The sequence below is a fragment of the Poromitra crassiceps genome (genome assembly GCF_964638095.1).
Source record: "Poromitra crassiceps genome assembly, chromosome: 20".
NCBI lineage: Eukaryota > Metazoa > Chordata > Actinopteri > Beryciformes > Melamphaidae > Poromitra > Poromitra crassiceps.
The window spans coordinates 7,049,759-7,071,800 of NC_139637.1; the positions used below are offsets into that span (position 1 = coordinate 7,049,759).

The 22,042-nt window shown below is 46.5% G+C and overlaps 1 protein-coding gene across 1 annotated transcript in view; it reads right to left on the reverse strand.

Moving 5' to 3' along the window:
* The window catches only part of LOC310794531 (stonustoxin subunit beta-like), a gene marked incomplete at its 5' end in the record, with an annotated part of 62,372 nt that overhangs the window by 2,831 nt on the left and 37,499 nt on the right, over window positions 1-22,042 (reverse strand). Inside the window, one exon of the mRNA XM_083656501.1 lies at window positions 11,516-11,562. Within this exon, the coding sequence (XP_083512627.1) occupies window positions 11,516-11,562 (47 nt within the window). The remainder of the gene's footprint in view (window positions 1-11,515; window positions 11,563-22,042) is intronic.

Consider the following 22,042-nt stretch of genomic DNA (forward strand, 5'->3'; position numbering starts at 1 on the left):
GCCATACTGGCTTACATCAAGTAAGTGAAGGGCCACACATTGGAGATCATACCTGCCAATACCTGATTTTCACGGGAGTCTCCCTATTTTTAACCCTCTCTCCTGTTGTGATTGGTAATTTCTTGTTAATCTCTGGATATAATAGTGATACAAATCCAATGGCTGTAGCAGATGAGATTTATTAACATGATTCTGCCTTTTATTGCGTTTTTGGGGGTCATTTTGTTTTTCTTTGAGACCGGCCCTGGGGCCGCATTTTGCCCCAGGCCCGCTAGAAATGAACTGTTATAACAGAAGTAGAGTATTGGCCAGAATGACATGAACATTTGGACACTTATTCAGCGGGTATCTTGTATGTTGTGTTCAGGTGCACTGTAAAAAGAAAAAGAAAAAAATGCAATTCCATCGTGGGCCACACCGCATGCGTGGGCCGTATTTTGTCCATGTGTGGCTTAGGGGGACCTGATAGGGTGCAGTGCTGAATTTTGTGCAATTGGCATAGCGCCACCTACTGGCAACACAAATTTTGTTTATCTCGAGAACCATTCGGCGGATCGACTTCACACTCGGGGAATGCGCTGAGGGGGACCTCACAGATTTCAGTGCCGGATTTCATGCAATTCGGCATAGTGCCACCTACCGATACCTTACACACACACACACACACACACACACACACACACACACACACACACACACACACACACACACACACACACACACACACACACACACACACACACACACACACACACACACACACAGCATAATACCAGCAAACTAGATTTGAAGGCAGCATAGTGGCCTGATAATCAAGTATGTTATATATCCTATAATAAAATTGCCTAGATGGATGGGCGGGCGTGTGGTGTCTGTCAGTCACGATTTGATTTAGTTTTGTGTCACCAAAGTGACATCGCCCGATGTCACTTTGGTGACGTTCAGTGCCAAAAAAATACCCTTAGACCTCAGGGTGTTAATATCCCTATACTATTCCTATAGGGGTTGACAGTGTGTCTGTCACCTGAGGGTGTTAATATCCCTATAATATTCCTATAGGGGTTGACAGTGCGTCTGTGGTGCTGTCTGGGCTAACTGTATCTGAACACGAGGTTCGAAAGGTTCTGTCCAGGACCAAGGTGGGGAAGGCCGCTGGACCGGATGGCATTCCTCCCCGAGTTGCCAGGTCCTGCTCTGAGCAGCTTGCCCCTGTGATGACAGATATTTTTAATATGTCACTGCAGCGTCGCATTGTTCCAAAAAGTTTCAAGGAGTCCATTGTAGTCCCAGTCCCAAAGAAATCTCCTGTTACATGTCATAATGATTACAGACCCATTGCACTAACATCAGTGTTTATGAAATGTCTGGAGCGGTTAGTGCTGGACTACATTAAATGTCAGATTCCTTCTACTCTTGATCCTTGGCAGTTTGCTTATAGGAAAAACAGATCAGTTGAGGATGCAGTCTCTATAGCTTTGAACTCTGTATATGAACATCTGGATAAAAGTAAAAGGAGTTCACCCACAACAGCCAGATCCTTGTTAACTTTTATTGCTGTATTATTGAGTGCACTTTATTCCTGCACTTTAAAAGTGAGCTGGATGACTCGGGTCTTTATCCACAGATGTACCTGTCTAATTTTATTGTTTTATTCTCTTATTTTACCTTACTTACTTTTTAAACTTTTTTATTGTTTGTCTTTTTATATGCTCTTTTATGTTGTCATGACTTGTCATATATGTGTCTATGTTTTAAGCTCTTGCACCCCAATTCCAATGTAGTTTCGACTGCAAATGGTAAATAAACTGACTGACTCTGACTCTTAAATCTGAACCCGTTCGGAGCCCAAGTGACGCGTGGGTCAGAGTCCGTTTCAGACTGAAAACATAACTTGTCTGAGATGACAGGTTGAGAGGCGGGTCATAGTAGCATGTTGATGATTTCATTTGACAATTCTGGGGATTGGATTGGGCTTTGGCCAATCCTGGCATGTTCCACCCCCAAATCGAGGAGCTCAGCGAGCCGCAGGCAGCCAGCTGCCGGAGCGGAGAGTGCAGCCCGTCGGCCTGGAATCTCCGAGGTGCGACCCCTGACAACCAGGCTCTCAGGCACGCGCCATTAACGCTATTGTGGTAAATACAATATTCCTGGAATGCGAGTTTTAACGAGCCAGTTACATTTCTTTGCATTCTTAGGCATAACCGTTTTCTTTATTGTGTATTTCAACAGGTGATTCCCGAGCGCAGCGCACGCTGCCGCTCACTGCTCCCCCAGGGGATGGGTCAAATGCGGAGAACAAATTTCACACATTGTGTGACAATCAGTGGGACTTTACCTTTACCTTTAACATACAAATGGCCAAGTTAGTAGTTAGTTTATGGGATAGGAATTCTGCCAGATGACAGGCACTAGGCGCCATTTTCTCCTTCATTTAGAAGAGAAATTTATCCTGAAATGAAGATTTGATTGACAGCTGCCATGTCGTGATATGATTGGATGAAATGGGGTAGAAATGTTATAGTACCATGTGACTTCAGCAAACTTTAGTTTACTGTTATGAGTGAAATCTTGAAAAATGAACTTTTGATGTGAAAAAGTGTGAAAAACTAAATAAATTAGATTTTTGTGATTTTTTTTGGCATACATAGGTGCACTGCATAGCCAGATATTTGAACTAAAAGAAAAGAAAAGTAATTTTTGGGTTCAGCTCGACTTTAAAGCCCCATTCAGCAACTTTTCCAAGTTTTGCTATTGGGAAAACAGCGCCCTCTGGGTGCAATAGTCTGTATCAGTATCGCCATTCAAAGTCAACAAAACACAGCACCAGAAAGCTCTATGTACATGTGACATTGTGTACTCACCACATGATGAAATAATAATCCATAGTTACGTGAAACGTCATTTTCGTATCAAATCCGCACCGAGTTACTTCCTTGTTTTACTGAACCCGCTTCCGCTGTACAGCGCATGCGCGGTATGCCGCTCATGCTGTCTACGGGATGCAGGCACAAAATGCTTAGTGCCAGGAGAGGCCTTTGGAGGGCGCTGTGTGACCAATAGAGGCGACATTCTGCCTCTTAGAATACACTGGACCATCTTCAATGACTAAAAAGCTGTTATATTAATGTGAAAAAGTTACTGATGGGGGTTTTAAAGCTCCCCTCCTGTCAGTTACTCCTCCCTGTTTCACTTTTATGTTCTATGAAAACGTACATGTGCACACGCTGTAACAACACTCATCACCATTTGTGCCAAAGAGCTTACATTGATAAGAACCAAAGCCTAACAGTTTGTTCCACTGCAACATAATGACTGGAGGCGCTGTTGTAAAAGAAGCAGAACAGTCCTCGATAGGTCCTCTGACAGATCAGGTCGTTAAAGGAACACTCCGCCCATTTTCAACCAGCTTTGTATCATTAGAACATCAGTAGTATATCAGAAAACTGTAAACGGTTTTGAAGTCTGTCATTTAATTTGACAGTTATTGAGTGTTAAGGTCCACACTAACTCAAATTAATTACTCATTAACTCAAATCAACTCTCAATAACTGTCAAACTAGGACACACACACCACACACACACACACACACACACACACACCACACGCACACCACACACACACACACCACACACATGCACCACACACACACCGCACGCACACACACACCACACACGCACGCACGCACACACACCAGACGCACAGACACCTCACCTCACCCCACACACACACACACACACACACACACACACACACACACCACACACACACACACACACACACCACACACACACACACACACCGCACGCACACACACACCACACATGCACGCACGCACGCACACACACACGCACCACACACACACACACACACCACACACACCACACGCACAGACACCTCACCTCACCTCACCCCCCCCACACACACACACACACACACACCGCACGAACACACACACCACACACGCACGCACACACCAAACACACACACATCACCCCCCCACACACATTGACACCTTACCTCACCGCCCACACACACACATCACCCCCCCCCCCCCCCACACACACACACACACACATATCACCCCCCCCCACACACACACACACACACAGACACCTCACCCCACACACACACATCACCCCCCCCACACACACACACACACAGACACCTCACCCCCCCCACACACAGACACCTCACCCCCCCACACACACACATTACCCCCCCCCCCCACACACACACACACACCTCACCCCCCCCCCCCCACACACACACAGACACCTCACCCCCCCACACACACATACACCTCACCTCACATCACCCCCCCCCCACACACACACACACACCTCACCCCCCCCCCCCCCACACACACCTCACCCCCCCCCCCACACACACACAGACACCTCACCCCCCCACACGCACAGACACCTCACCTCACCCCCCCCCCCCCCACACACACACACACACACACACACCGCACGAACACACACACCACACACGCACGCACACACCAAACACACACACATCACCCCCCCACACACATTGACACCTTACCTCACCGCCCACACACACACATCACCCCCCCCCCCCCCACACACACACACACACACACATATCACCCCCCCCCCCACACACACACACACACACACACAGACACCTCACCCCCCCCACACACAGACACCTCACCCCCCCACACACACACATTACCCCCCCCCCCCACACACACACACACCTCACCCCCCCCCCCCACACACACACAGACACCTCACCCCCCCACACACACATACACCTCACCTCACATCACCCCCCCCCACACACACACACACACCTCACCCCCCCCCCCACACACACCTCACCCCACACACACACATCACCCCCCCACACACACACATCACCCCCCCCCCCCACACACACACACACATCACCCCCCCCCCACACACACCTCACCCCACACACACACATCACCCCCCCACACACACACAGACACCTCACCCCCCCCCCCCCCCCACATACACCTCACCTCACCGCACACACACAGACACCCCCCCCCACACACACACACAGACACCTCACCCCCCCCACACACACACACACACACACACCTCACCCCCCCCCCCCACACACACAGACACCTCACCCCCCCACACACACCTCACCTCACATCACCCCCCCCCCCACACACACACACACACACACACACATCACCCCCCCCCCACACGCACCTCACCCCACACACACACATCACCCCCCCCCACACACACACACACCTCACCCCACACACACACATCACCCCCCCACACACACACACACACACACACACATCACCCCCCCCCCACACACACACACATCATCCCCCCACCCACACAAACACCTCACCCCCCCCCCCCCCCCACATACACACATTACCCCCCCCCCACACACACACACACACCTCACCCCCCCACACACACACACACCCACAAACACACAAACACCTCACCCCCCCACACACACCTCACCCCCCCACACACACATACACAGACACCTCACCCCCCCACACACACAGACACCTCACCTCACCCCACACACACACACACACACACACATCACCCCCCCACACACACAGACACATCACCCCCCCACACACACACACATCACCCCCCCCCCCACACACACACCTCACCTCACCCCACACACATCACCCCCCCCCCCAACACACACAGACAGCTCACCCCCCCACACACCTCACGCCCCCCCCCCACACACACACACACCTCACCGCGCACACACACACATCACCCCCCGCCCACACACACACACAGACAGCTCACCCCCCCACACACACACACCTCACCCCCCCCCCACACACACAGACACCTCACCTCACCCCACACACACAAATCACCCCCCCCCCACACACACACACACACAGACAGCTCACCCCCCCACACACACACCTCACCCCCCCCACACACACAGACACCTCACCCCCCCACACACACACCTTACTTCAAGTTTCATGCTATACAGCATAGCACCACCTACTGGCAAACACAGGAAGCGCTTTATCTCGATAACCGTTAGTCCGATCAACTTCAAACTTGGGGAAAGCGCTTAGACCAGGTGTGGGCAACATGTTTTTCCTGAGGGCCATACTGGCTTACATCAAGTAAGTGAAGGGCCACACATTGGAGATCATACCTGCCAACACTCCTGATTTTCACGGGAGTCTTCCTATTTTTAACCCTCTCTCCTGTTGTGATTGGTAATTTCTTGTTAATCTCCGGATATAATAGTGATACAAATCCAATGGCTGTAGCAGATGAGATTTATTAACATAATTCTGCCTTTTATTGAGTTTTTGGGGGTCATTTTGTTTTTCTTTGAGTCCGGCCCTGGGGCCGCATTTTGCCCCAGGCCCGCTAGAAATGAACTGTTATAACAGAAGTAGAGTATTGGCCAGAATGACATGAACATTTGGACACTTAGGCCATGTCCACACGGAGACGACTTTAGGTGTATCCGCTAAAGTTTTTTGTCATATAGCCGTTTCGTCCAGATGGAACCGCGTTCTGGGACTATACGTTCTGGCCGTATACGCTAATTTTTCAAAACGGGTCCCAGAGTGATTAAATCTGAAGACGCCACCCTTGCATTTCCGTGTTTACAACCCATACGCATCTTTCCTGAAACGATGACGCCATAGCCCCACCTCTCTCCACCAGCAACAATAACAATCATGGCAGTAACGTTCGTGCTACAGCAGTGGGGATCTTGCAGCAAAATATAATGCTCCTCTATTACCACCGTCAGCAACAAGTGGACACGGAGAACAGCGTGTAGCCTACAACATCCTCAGGGCTCCACACAGCTGACTCTTCCCATCCACCCCTCCCCTCCCTTCATCGGATATTTCCCAGAAGGCTTAGCGGCGGCTACATTTTTACAATAACACAAACAAAATCAGGCTTAACGTGTTAGATAGAAATTATATTTATTTTTAATACAACATGCAATTCTGGAATATTTTAATATTGGACAAAATGAAATGAAATGAAATCTAAACCCTGAGTGTAACCAACATACTCTCTTGCCCTATATATAGCCCTCGTAAATACAACGTGAATAGGGAAGTGAGAGGTTTGAGGAACACGCGGTTGCACTGTGATGTCTGTGATATCCGCTCGTGTCCACTCCAACAAGACTTTAGCTTACTTGACGCGACTTTTTCCAATAAAAACACATTTATGCCATGAGTTTATATAATGTATATTTATGTTGCATCATTTAGCCTGTGCTGTGATGTGCAGGAGCGGCCAATACGCTGGGATGTGTTTGCAACATGTCTAAAGATCATGGAAGTGGATGATATCAGGAATGTCACCGATAGTTAACGTTCTATATTGTAGGCTACAGGGAGACCATCAGCCCTGCTGAACAGCTCTGCATTTGCCTGTATACTGTAGGTTTCATCATTTTATTCATCGACATGGCAAACCTCCCCGCAAAGCCAAGGGTTTAAGCTGCTGCTACAGTGAGATACACATTATAGACTGTGCGCCCCTAGAGGTTGTATGCCATTATTGACGAGATTGTCTTTCTGTTATTCTACAGCGGTTTCAGTGGTTTCATGTGGATACACACATTTCTTGAAACGTTTCCATGTTTATGGAAAACTTTTCTGAAATGAAAAAAAAAAAGATAGCTTCCGTCTCCGTGTGGACATGGCCTTATTCAGCAGGTATCTTGTATGTTGTGTTCAGGTGCAATGTAAAAAAAAAAAGAAAAAAAAAGAAAGAAAAAAATGCAATTCCATCGTGGGCCACACCGCATGCGTGGGCCGTATTTTGTCCATGTGTGGCTTAGGGGGACCTGATAGGGTGCAGTGCTGAATTTTGTGCAATTGGCATAGCGCCACCTACTGGCAACACAAATTTTGTTTATCTCGAGAACCATTCGGCGGATCGACTTCACACACGGATTTCAGTGCCGGATTTCCTGCAATTCGGCATAGTGCCACCTACCTACCTTACACACACACACACACAAACACACACACACACACACACACACACACACAAACACACACACAAACACACACACACACACACACACACACACACAGCATAATACCAGCAAACTAGATTTGAAGGCAGCATAGCGGCCTGATAATCAAGTATGTTATATATCCTATAATAAAATTGCCTAGATGGATGGGCGGGCGTGTGGTGTCTGTCAGTCACGATTTGATTTAGTTTTGTGTCACCAAAGTGACATCGCCCGATGTCACTTTGGTGACGTTCAGTTCCAAAAAAATACCCTTAGACCTCAGGGTGTTAATATCCCTATAATATTCCTATAGGGGTTGACAGTGCGTCTGTGGTGCTGTCTGGGCTAACTGTATCTGAACACGAGGTTTGAAAGGTTCTGTCCAGGATCAAGGTGGGGAAGGCCGCTGGACCGGACGGCATTCCTCCCCGAGTTGCCAGGTCCTGCTCTGAGCAGCTTGCCCCTGTGATGACAGATATTTTTAATATGTCACTGCAGCGTCGCATTGTTCCAAAATGTTTCAAGGATTCCATTGTAGTCCCAGTCCCAAAGAAATCTCCTGTTACATGTCATAATGATTACAGACCCATTGCACTAACATCAGTGTTTATGAAATGTCTGGAGCGGTTAGTGCTGGACTACATTAAATGTCAGATTCCTTCTACTCTTGATCCTTGGCAGTTTGCTTATAGGAAAAACAGATCAGTTGAGGATGCAGTCTCTATAGCTTTGAACTCTGTATATGAACATCTGGATAAAAGTAAAAGGAGTTCACCCACAACAGCCAGATCCTTGTTAACTTTTATTGCTGTATTATTGAGTGCACTTTATTCCTGCACTTTAAAAGTGAGCTGGATGACTCGGGCCTTTATCCACAGATGTACCTGTCTAATTTGATTGTTTTATTCTCTTATTTTACCTGACTTACTTTTTAAACTTTTTTATTGTTTGTCTTTTTATATGCTCTTTTATGTTGTCATGACTTGTCATATATGTGTCTATGTTTTAAGCTCTTGCACCCCAATTCCAATGTAGTTTCCACTGCAAATGGTAAATAAACTGACTGACTCTGACTCTTAAACCCGAACCCGTTCGGAGCCCAAGTGACGCGTGGGTCGGAGTCCGTTTCAGACTGAAAACATAACTTGTCTGAGATGACGGGTTGAGAGGCGGGTCCTAGTAGCATGTTGATGATTTTATTTGACAATTATGGGGACTGGATTGGGCTTTGGCCAATCCTGGCGTGTTCCACCCCCAAATTGAGTGGGATTCAGCGTGTTATGGCGCTCCCCTCGGGAAGAGCCTGGTGACGCGAGGTTTAGTGGTTGAGTGGAGCTCAGCGAGTCACAGGCAGCCAGCTGCCGGATTGGAGAGTGCAGCCCGTCGGCCTGGAATCTCCGCGGTGCGACCCCTGACAACCAGGCTCTCAGGCACGCTAGTATTCCCTGAACTTACTAACACTTAAAGACTCAATTTTCTATTTCTTTTTGGAATCTACCTTTTTACACTTTCAACTTTCTTCCCTGATCTTAGGATCATTTAAAGACTACATTTTCATATTGCTTTTGTTGGACTCCTATTTACATTTAAAATTTTCTGTTCTTTTGTAAATTTTATTTCTATACTGTGAAACTCTGTAAATGGTTAGCCCGGCATCTTCTCGGCCTGTCCCGGAGGGGGGTCCCCAGAGGTCCATAGTTGGGCCGCTACAGTACATCGGCCCTCACAAGGTTCCTCCTCAGCCAACAAGTCACTGAGGCAATCCATGTGGTGCGCACTGGGGGTGAGGGGGGGGCCGCTGTGGGGGAGGGACTACACACACACATAAGGCGTGGGAGCGGGGGCCGGGGTGGGGGGCATCGGTGCTCTGCATCACTAGTAGAGGGATGCCGGTAGGTTAGAATAGCTTAGGCGATAGATTAGCTACAGCCTAACTGTAGGCTGTAGACCTGTTATAGTGTTCAGGCTAAAATCAGACTAGAGCAGAATAGGACAGGCCAGACTAGGCTGTAGATTAGCTAGATTCCCTGTGTTCTCGTTACTTCTGGTTAATGGCTAGAGTAGTCAGATTGTCTGATTTGCTCCCCCCTTTTCCTGCTCTCTCCTCTCTCACACTCTAAAGCATGCCACTCATTCTACTCTAAAGCATGGCATCCCCTCCTTTCCCTGTTCTCTCCTCATACTCTCTCTCATACTCCCCCTGCTCTCCCTCCCCACCTCCTCCCTTTCCTGAACTATCCTCCCCCACTATTCTAAAGCATGGCACCCATTCTATTCTATACCATGGCACCCATTATCTTTCCCCCTTCCCCTGCTCCTTCCACACCTCTCCTTCCCTGCTCTCTCCTTCCCCACTTTTCCCATTCCCTCCCCACCTTCTCCCTTTCCCTGCTCTCTCCGCCCCCACATCCCCCGCTCTCCCTCCCCTCCTCCCCTCTCCTGGTCTCTCCTCTTTCTCCCTTCCCCACCTCCTCCCCTTCCCTGCTCTCTCCTCCCCTTCCCTGCTCTCTTCTCCCCTTCCCTGCTCTCTCCTCCCCTTCCCTGCTCTCTCCTCTTTCTCCCTTCCCCACCTCCTCCCCTTCGCTGCTCTCTCCTCCCCTTCCCTGCTCTCTCCTCCCCTTCCCTGCTCTCTCCTCCCCCACATTTCCCATTCATGTGGGAAATTGACCTCATCACTTTCCTGCTCTCTCCTCTCACATTCCCCCTGCTCTCCCTCCCCTGCACACTCCCCACCTCCTCCCTCTCCTGATATCTCCTCCCCCATTATTCTAAAGCATAGCACCCATTCTACCCTAAAGCATGGCACCCTTTCTATTCTATATTTCTATATTTTCTATATTCATCTATCATATGATTGTTCAATGTGTTTTCCTTACTACTGTAATTGCTACTGTTGTGTCAGCTAGAATTAGCTAGACATATTTTCTGTGAAGTCCTCTGAGACATGCTTGTGAATTAGGGCTATACAAATAAACTTGACTTGACTATGGTCTCATGCAGTTACAGTAACATATGTGCTATACTAGTTGACTGTTGTCTTTGCAATGTGTTCAAGTGCACATTTTTGGCCATGACACAGGAGACGTGAGGTGATGCAACAGTCGGCATTCTTTGTCTTTTGAAGTTTTGGTGGTGTGTTGCAGCCTTAAGATATCCGCTGGAGAAAATAAAATCCATGCACAGATTTACCTCCTATAGGTCCACAAATTTCACATATATTATTAAGCTCCGCCAGCGCCACACAGCTTCCGGCTCGCCGGTTGCCAGCGCATCCCAGAGGGGCGGTGCTTATAGTAAAAATCTTTTCTAAAAGTATTAATATTGAACATGTCACGTGTCTAATTTGCACTATTCAACACTGCATTTTCTCAGTGTCTCAGAAACACACTCGCCAAGTTTGAAGTCGATCGGACAAACGGCTCTCGAGATGTGTGATAAACAGAGAACATACAGACAGACGGTCGTGCATTTATTAAGGAGATAAACACTTACACTTCCTCAGACCTGGTTTCAACCTCTGGACTCCACCATGGTCCACACTGTGGGGCAAACAAAGTCAGACCAGAGTATTCTATTTGAGGACAGAAACAAAACCTTCCCTATGAAGGGTTTTCCATATAATAGGGACCGTTCATTATTTATGGAAGGGGTCACTGGAGGAAATAGGGGAGGGTGATGCTTTTTAAATATATACCTGAGAGAGTCCAGTCTCCAGTGTGGATCCTCCAGTCCAGCAGAGATCAGCTCCACTCCTGGGCCTCCTGGATGATTGTAGCTCAGGTCCAGCTCTCTCAGATGGGAGGGGTTGGAGCTCAGAGCTGAGGCGAGAGAAGCACAGCCTTCCTCTGTAAGCAGACAGCCTGACAAACTGCACACACACACACACACACACACACACACACACACACACACACACACACACACACACACACACAAATGAATCCATGTCAGATTTGATTAGTAGCCTACTGTGAAATTAGTTGTGATAATGCCGTCAAATTCTAGCAAAACGGTTACTGCCTCATACAGTTTGCTGGTCAGCTCTGTGGTTATGTGCTGCAGTTTTAGAGTTCTCTACTCACTGTCTGACAGAATATTAGAAGTCCTTTCTACTTTTTCAGGTTTCAACAACTGAGGCAGCTCAGAGAGGAAAGCATGAAATGCCCTCATGGAAAGTCATTCAGAGGGGCTATGAAGGGCTAAATGTTGGTATCACACCTGGTTTAAAAAATACATGGACAGAGAAAATCACCCACAGGTGTTTGTCTGCTGATAGTAATCTGTATGTAAAGCAGGATGTAAATGGCCATCTGTTGATCAGGTTAAAGAACAACAACAATGCTGGCAGTTGTTTGGGAATGTTTGATTGGTGTGCTATGGGCTAAAGCAGGGATACTCAACTGGCTTTGCCCAGGGGCCACTTTTTGAACCACCAAGCAGAATGTTAACAAGCATTATACCATGGTCTGGGTGAATACTCGATTCTGATTGGCTGCAAGGTGTCCATTAATTTGTGATAATGTACAGTGATAATGTACACCTAGCTAAATGGTCTGTTCACCGTTCATATCAATGCGGCAGGATTACGACCACGACAGAGCCGTTTGAGCTCTATACCACCGTTAACGCTTAATATGGCACTTTTATAAGTTTAGAAAAAACATTAGTCGGTCAAAGTTAGCTTGACTCTAGAATTGTGCCAGGTGCAGGCACTAAGCGGCCATTTTATCCAATGATAGCCTAATCTTGAGCAGCCGAGGGGACTATTTTGTCTCGCCGGGTCTCAACTCATATTCAAGGTTATGAAAACTAGATTTTGATTGCAAAATGCATGGAAATATAAATGAATGGTCTTGTTTTGTTTCTTTGGCAAGTGACCATGGTATAAGCGGATTAATGCACTTCAAGGTGTCCATTATCAGAAATTATTGGACTTCGCGGCTTCGCCTCGGACGGTTTACGCCTCCATGTCGTCCAATAATTTCTGATAATGGACACCTCGTCGTGCATTAACCCTTACATAATCAGAGTGAGAATGCAAACCCAATATCCAGTGTATTGGAGGTACTGTACAGCAAAAGGTAGAAATTCAGTTTCTCCGATTCAGTTCAGTTCTCAAATGTGTTCAGAGTAAACCCTCTTCCCAAACAAATCAATAAAGGATCTCTCTTCAAAAGAAAATTAACCTACTTCTCCTGTGTGCACAAAGCCGACCTGTTTGGTTACATTTATATCATATAAATTAAGTAGGCTACATAGTAAGTGCCTGGGTGGCAAGCAGGCTGCAACACTTGACAATTTAGCTGGAGCTCAGTCAAACTTTATTTAACAGAAGGGATGAGGAAGCGCTGCGTGGGTCCTTAGTAAAATCACTGAAACAGGTGCTCTTTGGTGAGGGTGGAGAGAAGCATGAGAAAAAGTTCAAGTTGGATCCTTGTAAAAGTCAAAAAATGGAGTAGAGTACAGGAAAAACTTGAAAAATCCAAGGCCACTCTGTTTCAGGTAGAACAGTTAAAAAGCCTTTATTGTGGCATGGCTCAATCTTACACAATTAAAAAGACCAACGTGTTTCAGCTACAGAGAGCCTTCATCAGGGTAGAGGCCCAACACTGAAATGCATGCCATTTCATGGTAATAGAAGTCATCCCCAAATCTGCCAGAGGAGGGGATAGACTCAAACATCTCCTCCAAAGAGAAAGCTTTTGGATTGTAACCCTAAAATCAACCACCTTCCCCGGTTTGAATGATGATATTGATTTCTCTCCATTTCTCTGAGTCAGACATTGTTTTTTGTTATTGAGATATTTTGCTCAGTTAAATTTATTTGGTTCCTGTGACAAAGTGGGTGAGAACACACCATTTGTCCCCATTGCACATCACCTCTCAATCTTCATCAATCAATTAGTCTTACTTACATCACCTGCATTGATGTAAGTAAGACTACAGAAATTCTAACAGCGCCAGAAACACTTACATGTACATGTTGTGACTTGTGTACTCACCACACGATGAAATATAAACAGTGTTGGGCGTGTTACTGTAATTACTTACTTTTTCAATAACAAAGTAATATAAGGTGTTACAATTTCCAAAACAGTAATTATATTACAGTTACTAATCCATGAAAGGCTGCATTACTGCGTTAGATCATTGCCCGCCAGAATGCAGTGTTTTCTATGTAAAAAGAGAAGAAAAGAAAAAGTAATCCTCACGATCTCAGGTAGACCTGTCACACAAACACGCACACATACGTCAGAGCGTGGTTGTGCACAACACGGGATGCCGGCTACTTCACAGGCAGGAATTATTTCCTGTGCCCCTCTGTGGTGGATCTGAGTGGGATCAGCCTCTCACTGAACGTGCTCCTGTGTTTGACCAGCACGCCGTGGAGTGGGTGAGAGTCATTGTTCATGATGGAGCATAGCCTGGTCAGCGTTCTCTTCTCTGACACCGCTGTCAGAGAGCTCAGCTCCAGCCCCACAATGTCCCTGGCCTTACGGATCAGTTTGTTGAGTCTGTTGGCGTCCGCTGCCTTCAGCCTGCTGCCCCAGCACACGATAGCATACAGGAAGGCACTGGCCACCACCGACTCATAGAACATCCTCAGCATGGTCCGGCAGACATTGAAGGACCTCAGCCGTCTCAGGAAGTAGAGACGGCTTTGGCTCCTTCTTGTAGAGTGCTTCAGTGTTCTTAGCCCAGTCCAGTTTATTGTCAATGTACACTCCAAGGTACTTGTAGTCCTCCACGATGTCCACACTGACCCCGTGGATTGAAACAGGGGTCACCGGTGCCGGTGTTATGATCAATTAGGGTCCGGGTCAGATCCAATTCTATCACTATCTATTCTATCGTTATGTGTAATACCCGAGTAGACCTGTGAAGACCTCTATAAAGGATTGAACATGTTGAATCTGACCAAACATCTCCAAACAATTCCAAACAACGACAGCCAGCAACGGGGCACCAAACAAACATCTGTGTTTGTGTTTGTTGGAGAAGGTTTGATTGGTGTACCATGGGCTTAAAGGATACTGACCTGAGACTCTCCAGTCTACAGTGTGGACTCTTCAGTCCCGCAGAGAGCAGCTTCACACCTGGATCTTCCAAGTCGTTGCTACTCAGGTCCAGCTCTCGCAGACTAGAGGACTGGGAGCTGAGAACTGAGGCCAGAGCTTCACAGCTTCTCTTTGACAGCTTACAGCCACTCAACCTGGGGAAGAATTAGCCATGAACAAGAAATTTGAAAATATTTTTTTCTGTATATTGCATTTCATATTGAAGACATCAAGTTATGCATGCACCTACAGAGATTTATTGGAGGCTTTGACCAGTGGCAGCAGCCCCAGGAGAGCCTCCTCTGAAGCAGAGTATTTCTTCAGGTCAAACACATCAAGCTCTTTTTCTGATGACAGTAAGATGAAGACCAGAGCTGACCACTGAGCAGGGGAGAGTCTGGCTGTGGAGAGACTTCCTGAACTCAGGTGCTGTTGGATCTCCTTCACTAGAGAACGGTCATTCAGCTCATTCAGACAGTGGAACAGATTGATGCTTTTCTCTGAAGAGGGATTCACCTTGATCTTCTCCTGGATGTACTGGACCGTTTTCTGATTGGTCTCCAAACTACTTCCTGTCTGTGTCAGCAGGCCTCTTAGGAGAGTCTGATTGGTCTCTAGTGAAAGACCCAGGAGGAAGCGGAGGAACAAGTCCAGGTGTCCATTTGGACTCTGTAAGGCCTTGTCCACAGCACTCTGGTAGAGGCGTGTTAGTTTAGATTTGTCTCTTGATAGTGTTGACCACCAGGATGTTGATTGACTTTCTGACAGGAGATTGACACCAGTGTTGATGAAGGACAGAAAGACATAAACTGCAGCCAGAAACTCCTGAATGCTCAGATGGACAAAGCAGAACACAGTGTCCTCGTTCAGCCCACGCTCCTCTTTAAAGATCTGTGTGAACACTCCTGAGTACACTGAGGCTGCTCTGATATCAATGTCACACTTTCTCAGGTCAGCTTCATAGAAGATTAGGTTGCCTCTCTCTAGCTCCTCAAAAGCCAGTTTTCCCAGAGAGAGAATCATCTTCTCTGTATTCCAGATTGGATCTGTTTCAGCACTCCCATGATACTTGACATCCGCCTGTTTGGACTGAACCAGCAGGAAGTGGATGTACATCTCAGTCAGGGTCTTGGGCATGTCTCTTCTCTCTCTGGTTTTCAACACAAGCTCCAGAACTGTAGCAGTGATCCAACAAAACACTGGTATGTGGCACATGATGTGGAGGGTTCGTGAAGTCTTGATGTGGGAAATGATTCTGCTGGCCTGCTCCTTATCTATGAATCTCTTACTGAAGTACTCATCCTTCTGTGAGTCAGTGAAGCCTCTCACCTCTGTTACCATGTCAATGCACTCAGGAGGGATCTGCTTGGCTGCTGCCGGTCGTGTGGTCATCCAGAGGTGAGCAGCGGGAAGCAGTTTCCCCTTGATAAGGTTTGTCAGCAGCACGTCCACCGAGGTTGACTCTGTAACATCAGTCACAATCCTGTTGTTCTGGAAGTCCAGAGGAAGTCGACACTCATCCACACCGTCAAAGATGAACACAACTTGGAACTTGTCAAATCTGAAGATTCCTTTGGTCTCAGGAAAGAAGTGATGAAGAAGTTCCACCAAGCTGTACTCTTTCCCTTTCAGCAGATTCAGCTCTCGGAAAGTGAATGGAAATGTGAACTGTATATCCTGGTTGGCTTTGTCTTCAGCCCAGTCCAGAGTGAACTTCTGTGTTAAGACTGTTTTCCCAATGCCAGCCACTCCCTTTGTCATCAATGTTCTGGTTGGTTCATCTCTTCCAGGTAAGGGTTTAAAGATGTCTTCACTTTTGATTATTGTTTCCGGTCTCACTGGTTTCCTGGATGCTGCTTCAATCTGTCTCACCTCATGTTCATCATTGACATCTCCACTCCCTCCCTCTGTGAGGTAATGCTCTGTGTAGGTCTGATTCAGAAGTGTTGGGTTTCCTGCTTTAGCAATCCCCTCAAACAGACACTGGAACTTCTCCTTCAGACTGGATTTGTGATTACGTTGGCACACTCCAGCAAGAGTTTCTGAAAGTACAAATTACATCAATCAGTGGATGTTGCTGTAAATATGAGAAGTGTAAATATTAATCTGTGAATGCATACTTTTCCTAACCACATGGCATCTATTCTGCTCATCACTGGTGGACAAACAGGTCCTGACTGTGTGTGCTACCCAATGTGAAATGCATCTGTGGTGGCATTTGTTCTTAAATAATACTGTGTTCAGCATTATACACCCACATGAATAAATCAATGATTTTAGCTGATGATTCATGAGGATTGTGAATATTATTTTGCAATCTGTAATTGAATCAATATTTCTTGAGAAATGTCTATATTTAACTAATCATATATCTCCCATTTTCCCACCACTTCCTCCCTCCATCATGTTAAAGCTGTTAAAGCCTCTTACTGCTCTGCAGAGAGTCAGCCAGCTCCTCCTGCTTCATTCTCCTCAGGAAGAGCAGTGTGATTTTTAGAAAAGCCTCCTCCTCCTCCTCCCTCGGACTCTCTAAGCACTCTGGGTAATCTGGACTCAGAACCAGCTGGACTCTCTTCAGCTCCTTCTTCACAAAAGTGACAATGTTCTCCTCAAGCAGCTGCAACAGAATAACATTTGAATTAAACATTCTGAAAAATAATAATACTGTAATAACATCAGATCCACTGGTCTAAAGAGTGCAGCATGAAGACCTCGTCAACCAACACTCTTTATTTTACCGGGAAGAAGTTAGTTAAGAACAAATTCTTATCTACAATAATGACCAGGAAGCAGGCAAAAGACCTCCTGATGGAACAGGGTTTGGAGAGAAATAGTCTCAACGCCAGACCCATGAGAGTTGTTACGCTGATACACTACGTTACTGCATGCTGCAGATCTCTCTCTGGGTCTGGTACACTCCCCTCAGCCAGCTGGGGACGGAAGTGAACCGTTCACTTGGCCAGTGGTGGATTCAGTCTCCACCACTCAGTAACGACTTTGCAATCTGCGATCAGACGACACGGGAGTAGTGTCCTCTAGACTAGAGAGAGAGTGGCGTCAGCGGAGGACCAAAATGTGAGACTCATTAGCCGATGAACAGCCAGGAATGGGTCTGGCGCTACTTTTGCATGCTAAAATAAAGCTGATAATGTACAATTTGATTCAAGGGGGAAAAAACCCTTTCAGAGTACAACACAAACTGTCTATTTTGCTGCAACTCGGCAGTGCTGCTTAATCCAGGACCTTAATTCCTGGAACTCTTGAGAGTAAAAAACTGGTCCATTGGAGTGAATGGAGATGTCGGGACTCTTCTATCTACATGGCTCTGCACGGGAGGCGCAGCCCATTTTTCGAACCACTCTCTCATTGGTCCTATGACCTGTCACTCATTCAATTTCAACCCGCCTAGACCCGCCCTCAAACCCCAGCAGTGGCTGTGAAGTGGCACAGACTCATTTGTGTAGTATGCAACGTAATATTTGAGTCTTGGGAGAGACTAGAGGAGAAACAACAACAACAACAACAACAACAGACTGTTATAAGACCAGAGTAGTTGTTTTGTAATTCAGTAGCTGCAGTAAAATGTGTTGTACATTTACACACCATAAATATGGAGTCTAGGTCTGTTTGAAGCTCCTGGACAGACTGACCACTGGGACCCTCTGACCTCTCCTGGTGGACTCTGGAGAACACATGAAGTATTAGGTCATATAATGTCACACACACACACACACACACACACACACACACACACACACACACACACACACAGTCAGGCGGAAGTTTCATCCTGTCAGACAGTTTTATATTTTATTTATACATGCTGTAACCGACATGATTCAAGTATGCATACCGCATTGTTTAATGCTACGGATTCCTGCAACGTGCTGGAGACGCTGTCTAACCAGGAGCAGTGGGCAACTTAAGCTAACGTAGCTCAGTTGTGCCTTGTAAAAGTCAATTTCTCTCAGCGGAACAGCGATCATAAATGCAGTATGGATTATACCCATTATACTGGACATGTATTGGAAACTTGGCATCTACCTACTATTTGGTAAGTCTCCTTGTTTTGTCTAACGCTAGTGCTGCAGTGCTGTTTATTTGTTTGGCGTTAGCTTGGTAGCTAGCTACGTTAGCGTGCCTTCTGGTTACATGCTGCCACTCCGACGTGCTGCCACTCCGACGTTCTGCCACTCCGAAATATCGGCACTCAGAAAGGGGGTCTATATTCCCCGTTTTTCACTAACCTCTCCCAGCCCCCACGCCAAACCTAACCTCCCCCCATGCCTAAACCTAACCTCCCCCAGACCCTAACCCAAAACCTAACCTCTCCCACCCCCACGCCTAAACCTAAGGTCAGCATTGCGGCTTCTAAGGTGAACGACCGCCAGTCCGAATAATGGAAGTTAACGTTCGGAGTGGCAGAGCTTCGGAAAGGCAGAGGAACCCCGTGCCTTCTATGTTGCTTTGCTGGGAGTGTCTGGCAAGCGAGACTAATAACGTTGCTATGACTTCTTTCCAATGAAACACAAACAACTGAATGTGTGAGCGGTGGCTAATGTTACTTGTTTAAAATATGGTATGGCTGCTTGGCAGAGGAAGAGGAGAGCAATGAACTGATACAGTAGTTGGATGATGATGATGATGATGATGATGATGGCGATGAAGACGAAGGCTATCAATTGTTTTAGTTCATTCCAGTCCGTTGTACAATACTAGGCATGTTCAAAACTGCCTGTACCTACCCTCTTGTGTGTACTAAGTACTATCTCACTGGTTTAAACTGCCTGTACCTAGCCTCTTGTGTGTACTAAGTACTATCTCACTGGTTTAAACTGCCTGTACCTAGCCTCTTGTGTGTACTAAGTACTATCTCACTGGTTTAAATAAGCAATTTGATACTTTCCATTTTTGCTGAGCAGGCATTTCTGTTCAAAAAATAATAATCGCCTGGCTCAATTATGCCCAAATGGAAATAACCGCCTGACTCTAATTGCCGCCTGTCTTCCTTTTACCGCCCGTCTCCAAATTGAATAAGCGCCCGGGCTCTTATTGGCAGAATTACGGTAATATATATGATTGTTTTAGTAAAGTATCACTCAATTAAACAATACAAAAAATAAAGGCTTTTATTGAACTGAACCGCTTAGTCTGCAGATAAAACACAATGACAAAAGGCAGCCTAGTAATTTAGACTTTTATTGTCATGTTACTGATCTGTTTGAATTTTGCATTGGGGCCAGTTCTATTGAAGTGAATGGGGAAGACATGGAAAGATGAAAGATGAAAGAAAAGACACTATGTGATGTTGACAGATTTTTTTAATGTACCGGTAATGTGTGTGTTTGTTTTCCTTATTATTGGTCTCCAAACAGATGATGGCTCTGTTCAGTTCTGCATATAGCTCAACTCAAAAGTCCCTATTTGGTTTATAGTGGGACTCCTGGTTAGCTTAATAATGTTAGTGGATTGGATTTTGGAGTTCATACTCCCAGAGCTGGAGTAAACCATATAGAATCATCTTTACCTGAAATTAAACGTCCAGGGATTGTGTGTTTAAGTGCTTTGAATACGGGGATGTTTGATCAGCCTGAGTGCCTGAGAGCAGGCCACGCCAGTTGAGCTAGTGTTCGCTAGGCACAGCAGCTAACATGAACACTAATCAAATGCATCCTCGTCAGGTTTGGTTTAACGTAACGTAAATTAATGGCCACTCTGAGACTGCTCATACACATGAGGTTACTAACTCTGTCCTCAGCAGCAGCAGCAGCAGCAGCAGCAGTACACAGGATGTCCCGCTTCAACCCACCACGAACACTGAGCCACATGATACTCCTAACAGCAGTCCCACTCCTTTGAAACCCTCTAGCAAGTTTAGAGGTAAATCCTACTTTATACCTCCCAAGTACAGAAACCCATCTCTGGACATTTATTGTAGACTGGTTGAGAGGGATGCGTCTACTATCTTTAGTAAAAGAAAGGAGTACAAAGTGAGGAATAATCTATCTAAGGAACAACTGGATGAACTTAAGGCTATAAGGGATGATAAAACATTGGTGGTTCAGAGTGCAGATAAGGGGGGTGCTATCGTGGTCCTCAACCGTGACTCATATGACAGGGAAATCCATAACAACTCAACAACTCTAAGTTTTACAGAAAGTTGGATCACAACCCCATTTCTGTCTTTAAGACACAGGTTCACAGTCTACTCAACCAGCTCCTTGAAAATAAACTTATCACGAAACCTGAACACGCATTTATGAAAGTTGAGTATCCAATCACACCTGTATTTTACACCCTTCCTAAAATTCATAAATCATTTGTGGACACCCCCCCTGGACGCCCCATAATTGCTGCTATGGGTTCTGTCACTGAAAGAATCTCTGCCTTTGTGGATCATTCTCTTCAGCCCTTAGTGACAGCCCTCCCTTCATACACAAGGGAGGAGGAGACCCGTAGTACCCAGTGCATCTTGGATCTCATTGAGTGTGTACAGTGTGCTCACATCTAATTATTGTTTATATGGTGCTGATTTCTTTCTTCAGGTGTCAGGAGTGGCCATGGGGTCCAAGTAGCCGTGACACGCAACTCTAAATGGATTCTCCTTGCGCATGGCTTGCCCTTCTCCATGGAAGTCAGACCCAAAGCAAGCTCGGCTGGCTTCAAACATGCACGAATCACAAAGACAAAAGTACTCACACGTAGCCACGGGTGTCTTCCCTCACTCTGGTCTAGCAACAATGTTTGTTACCTTTCAGTTTACGAGTACTATGCTTATTTGTGTAGCCGGAAACGGTATCTTTCCCTTTTCAGAGACTCTTCTTCTCGGGGCGTGGCGCTGCTGTGCAGTTGAAAGGCGGGCACGCCCCCAGAAGAAGAGTGGAGAAATACATATTCACGGACTTAAAATGACTTTATTTAATAAAGTCAGTGGTGTGAGTGTGAGAGTGAGAGGAATTCA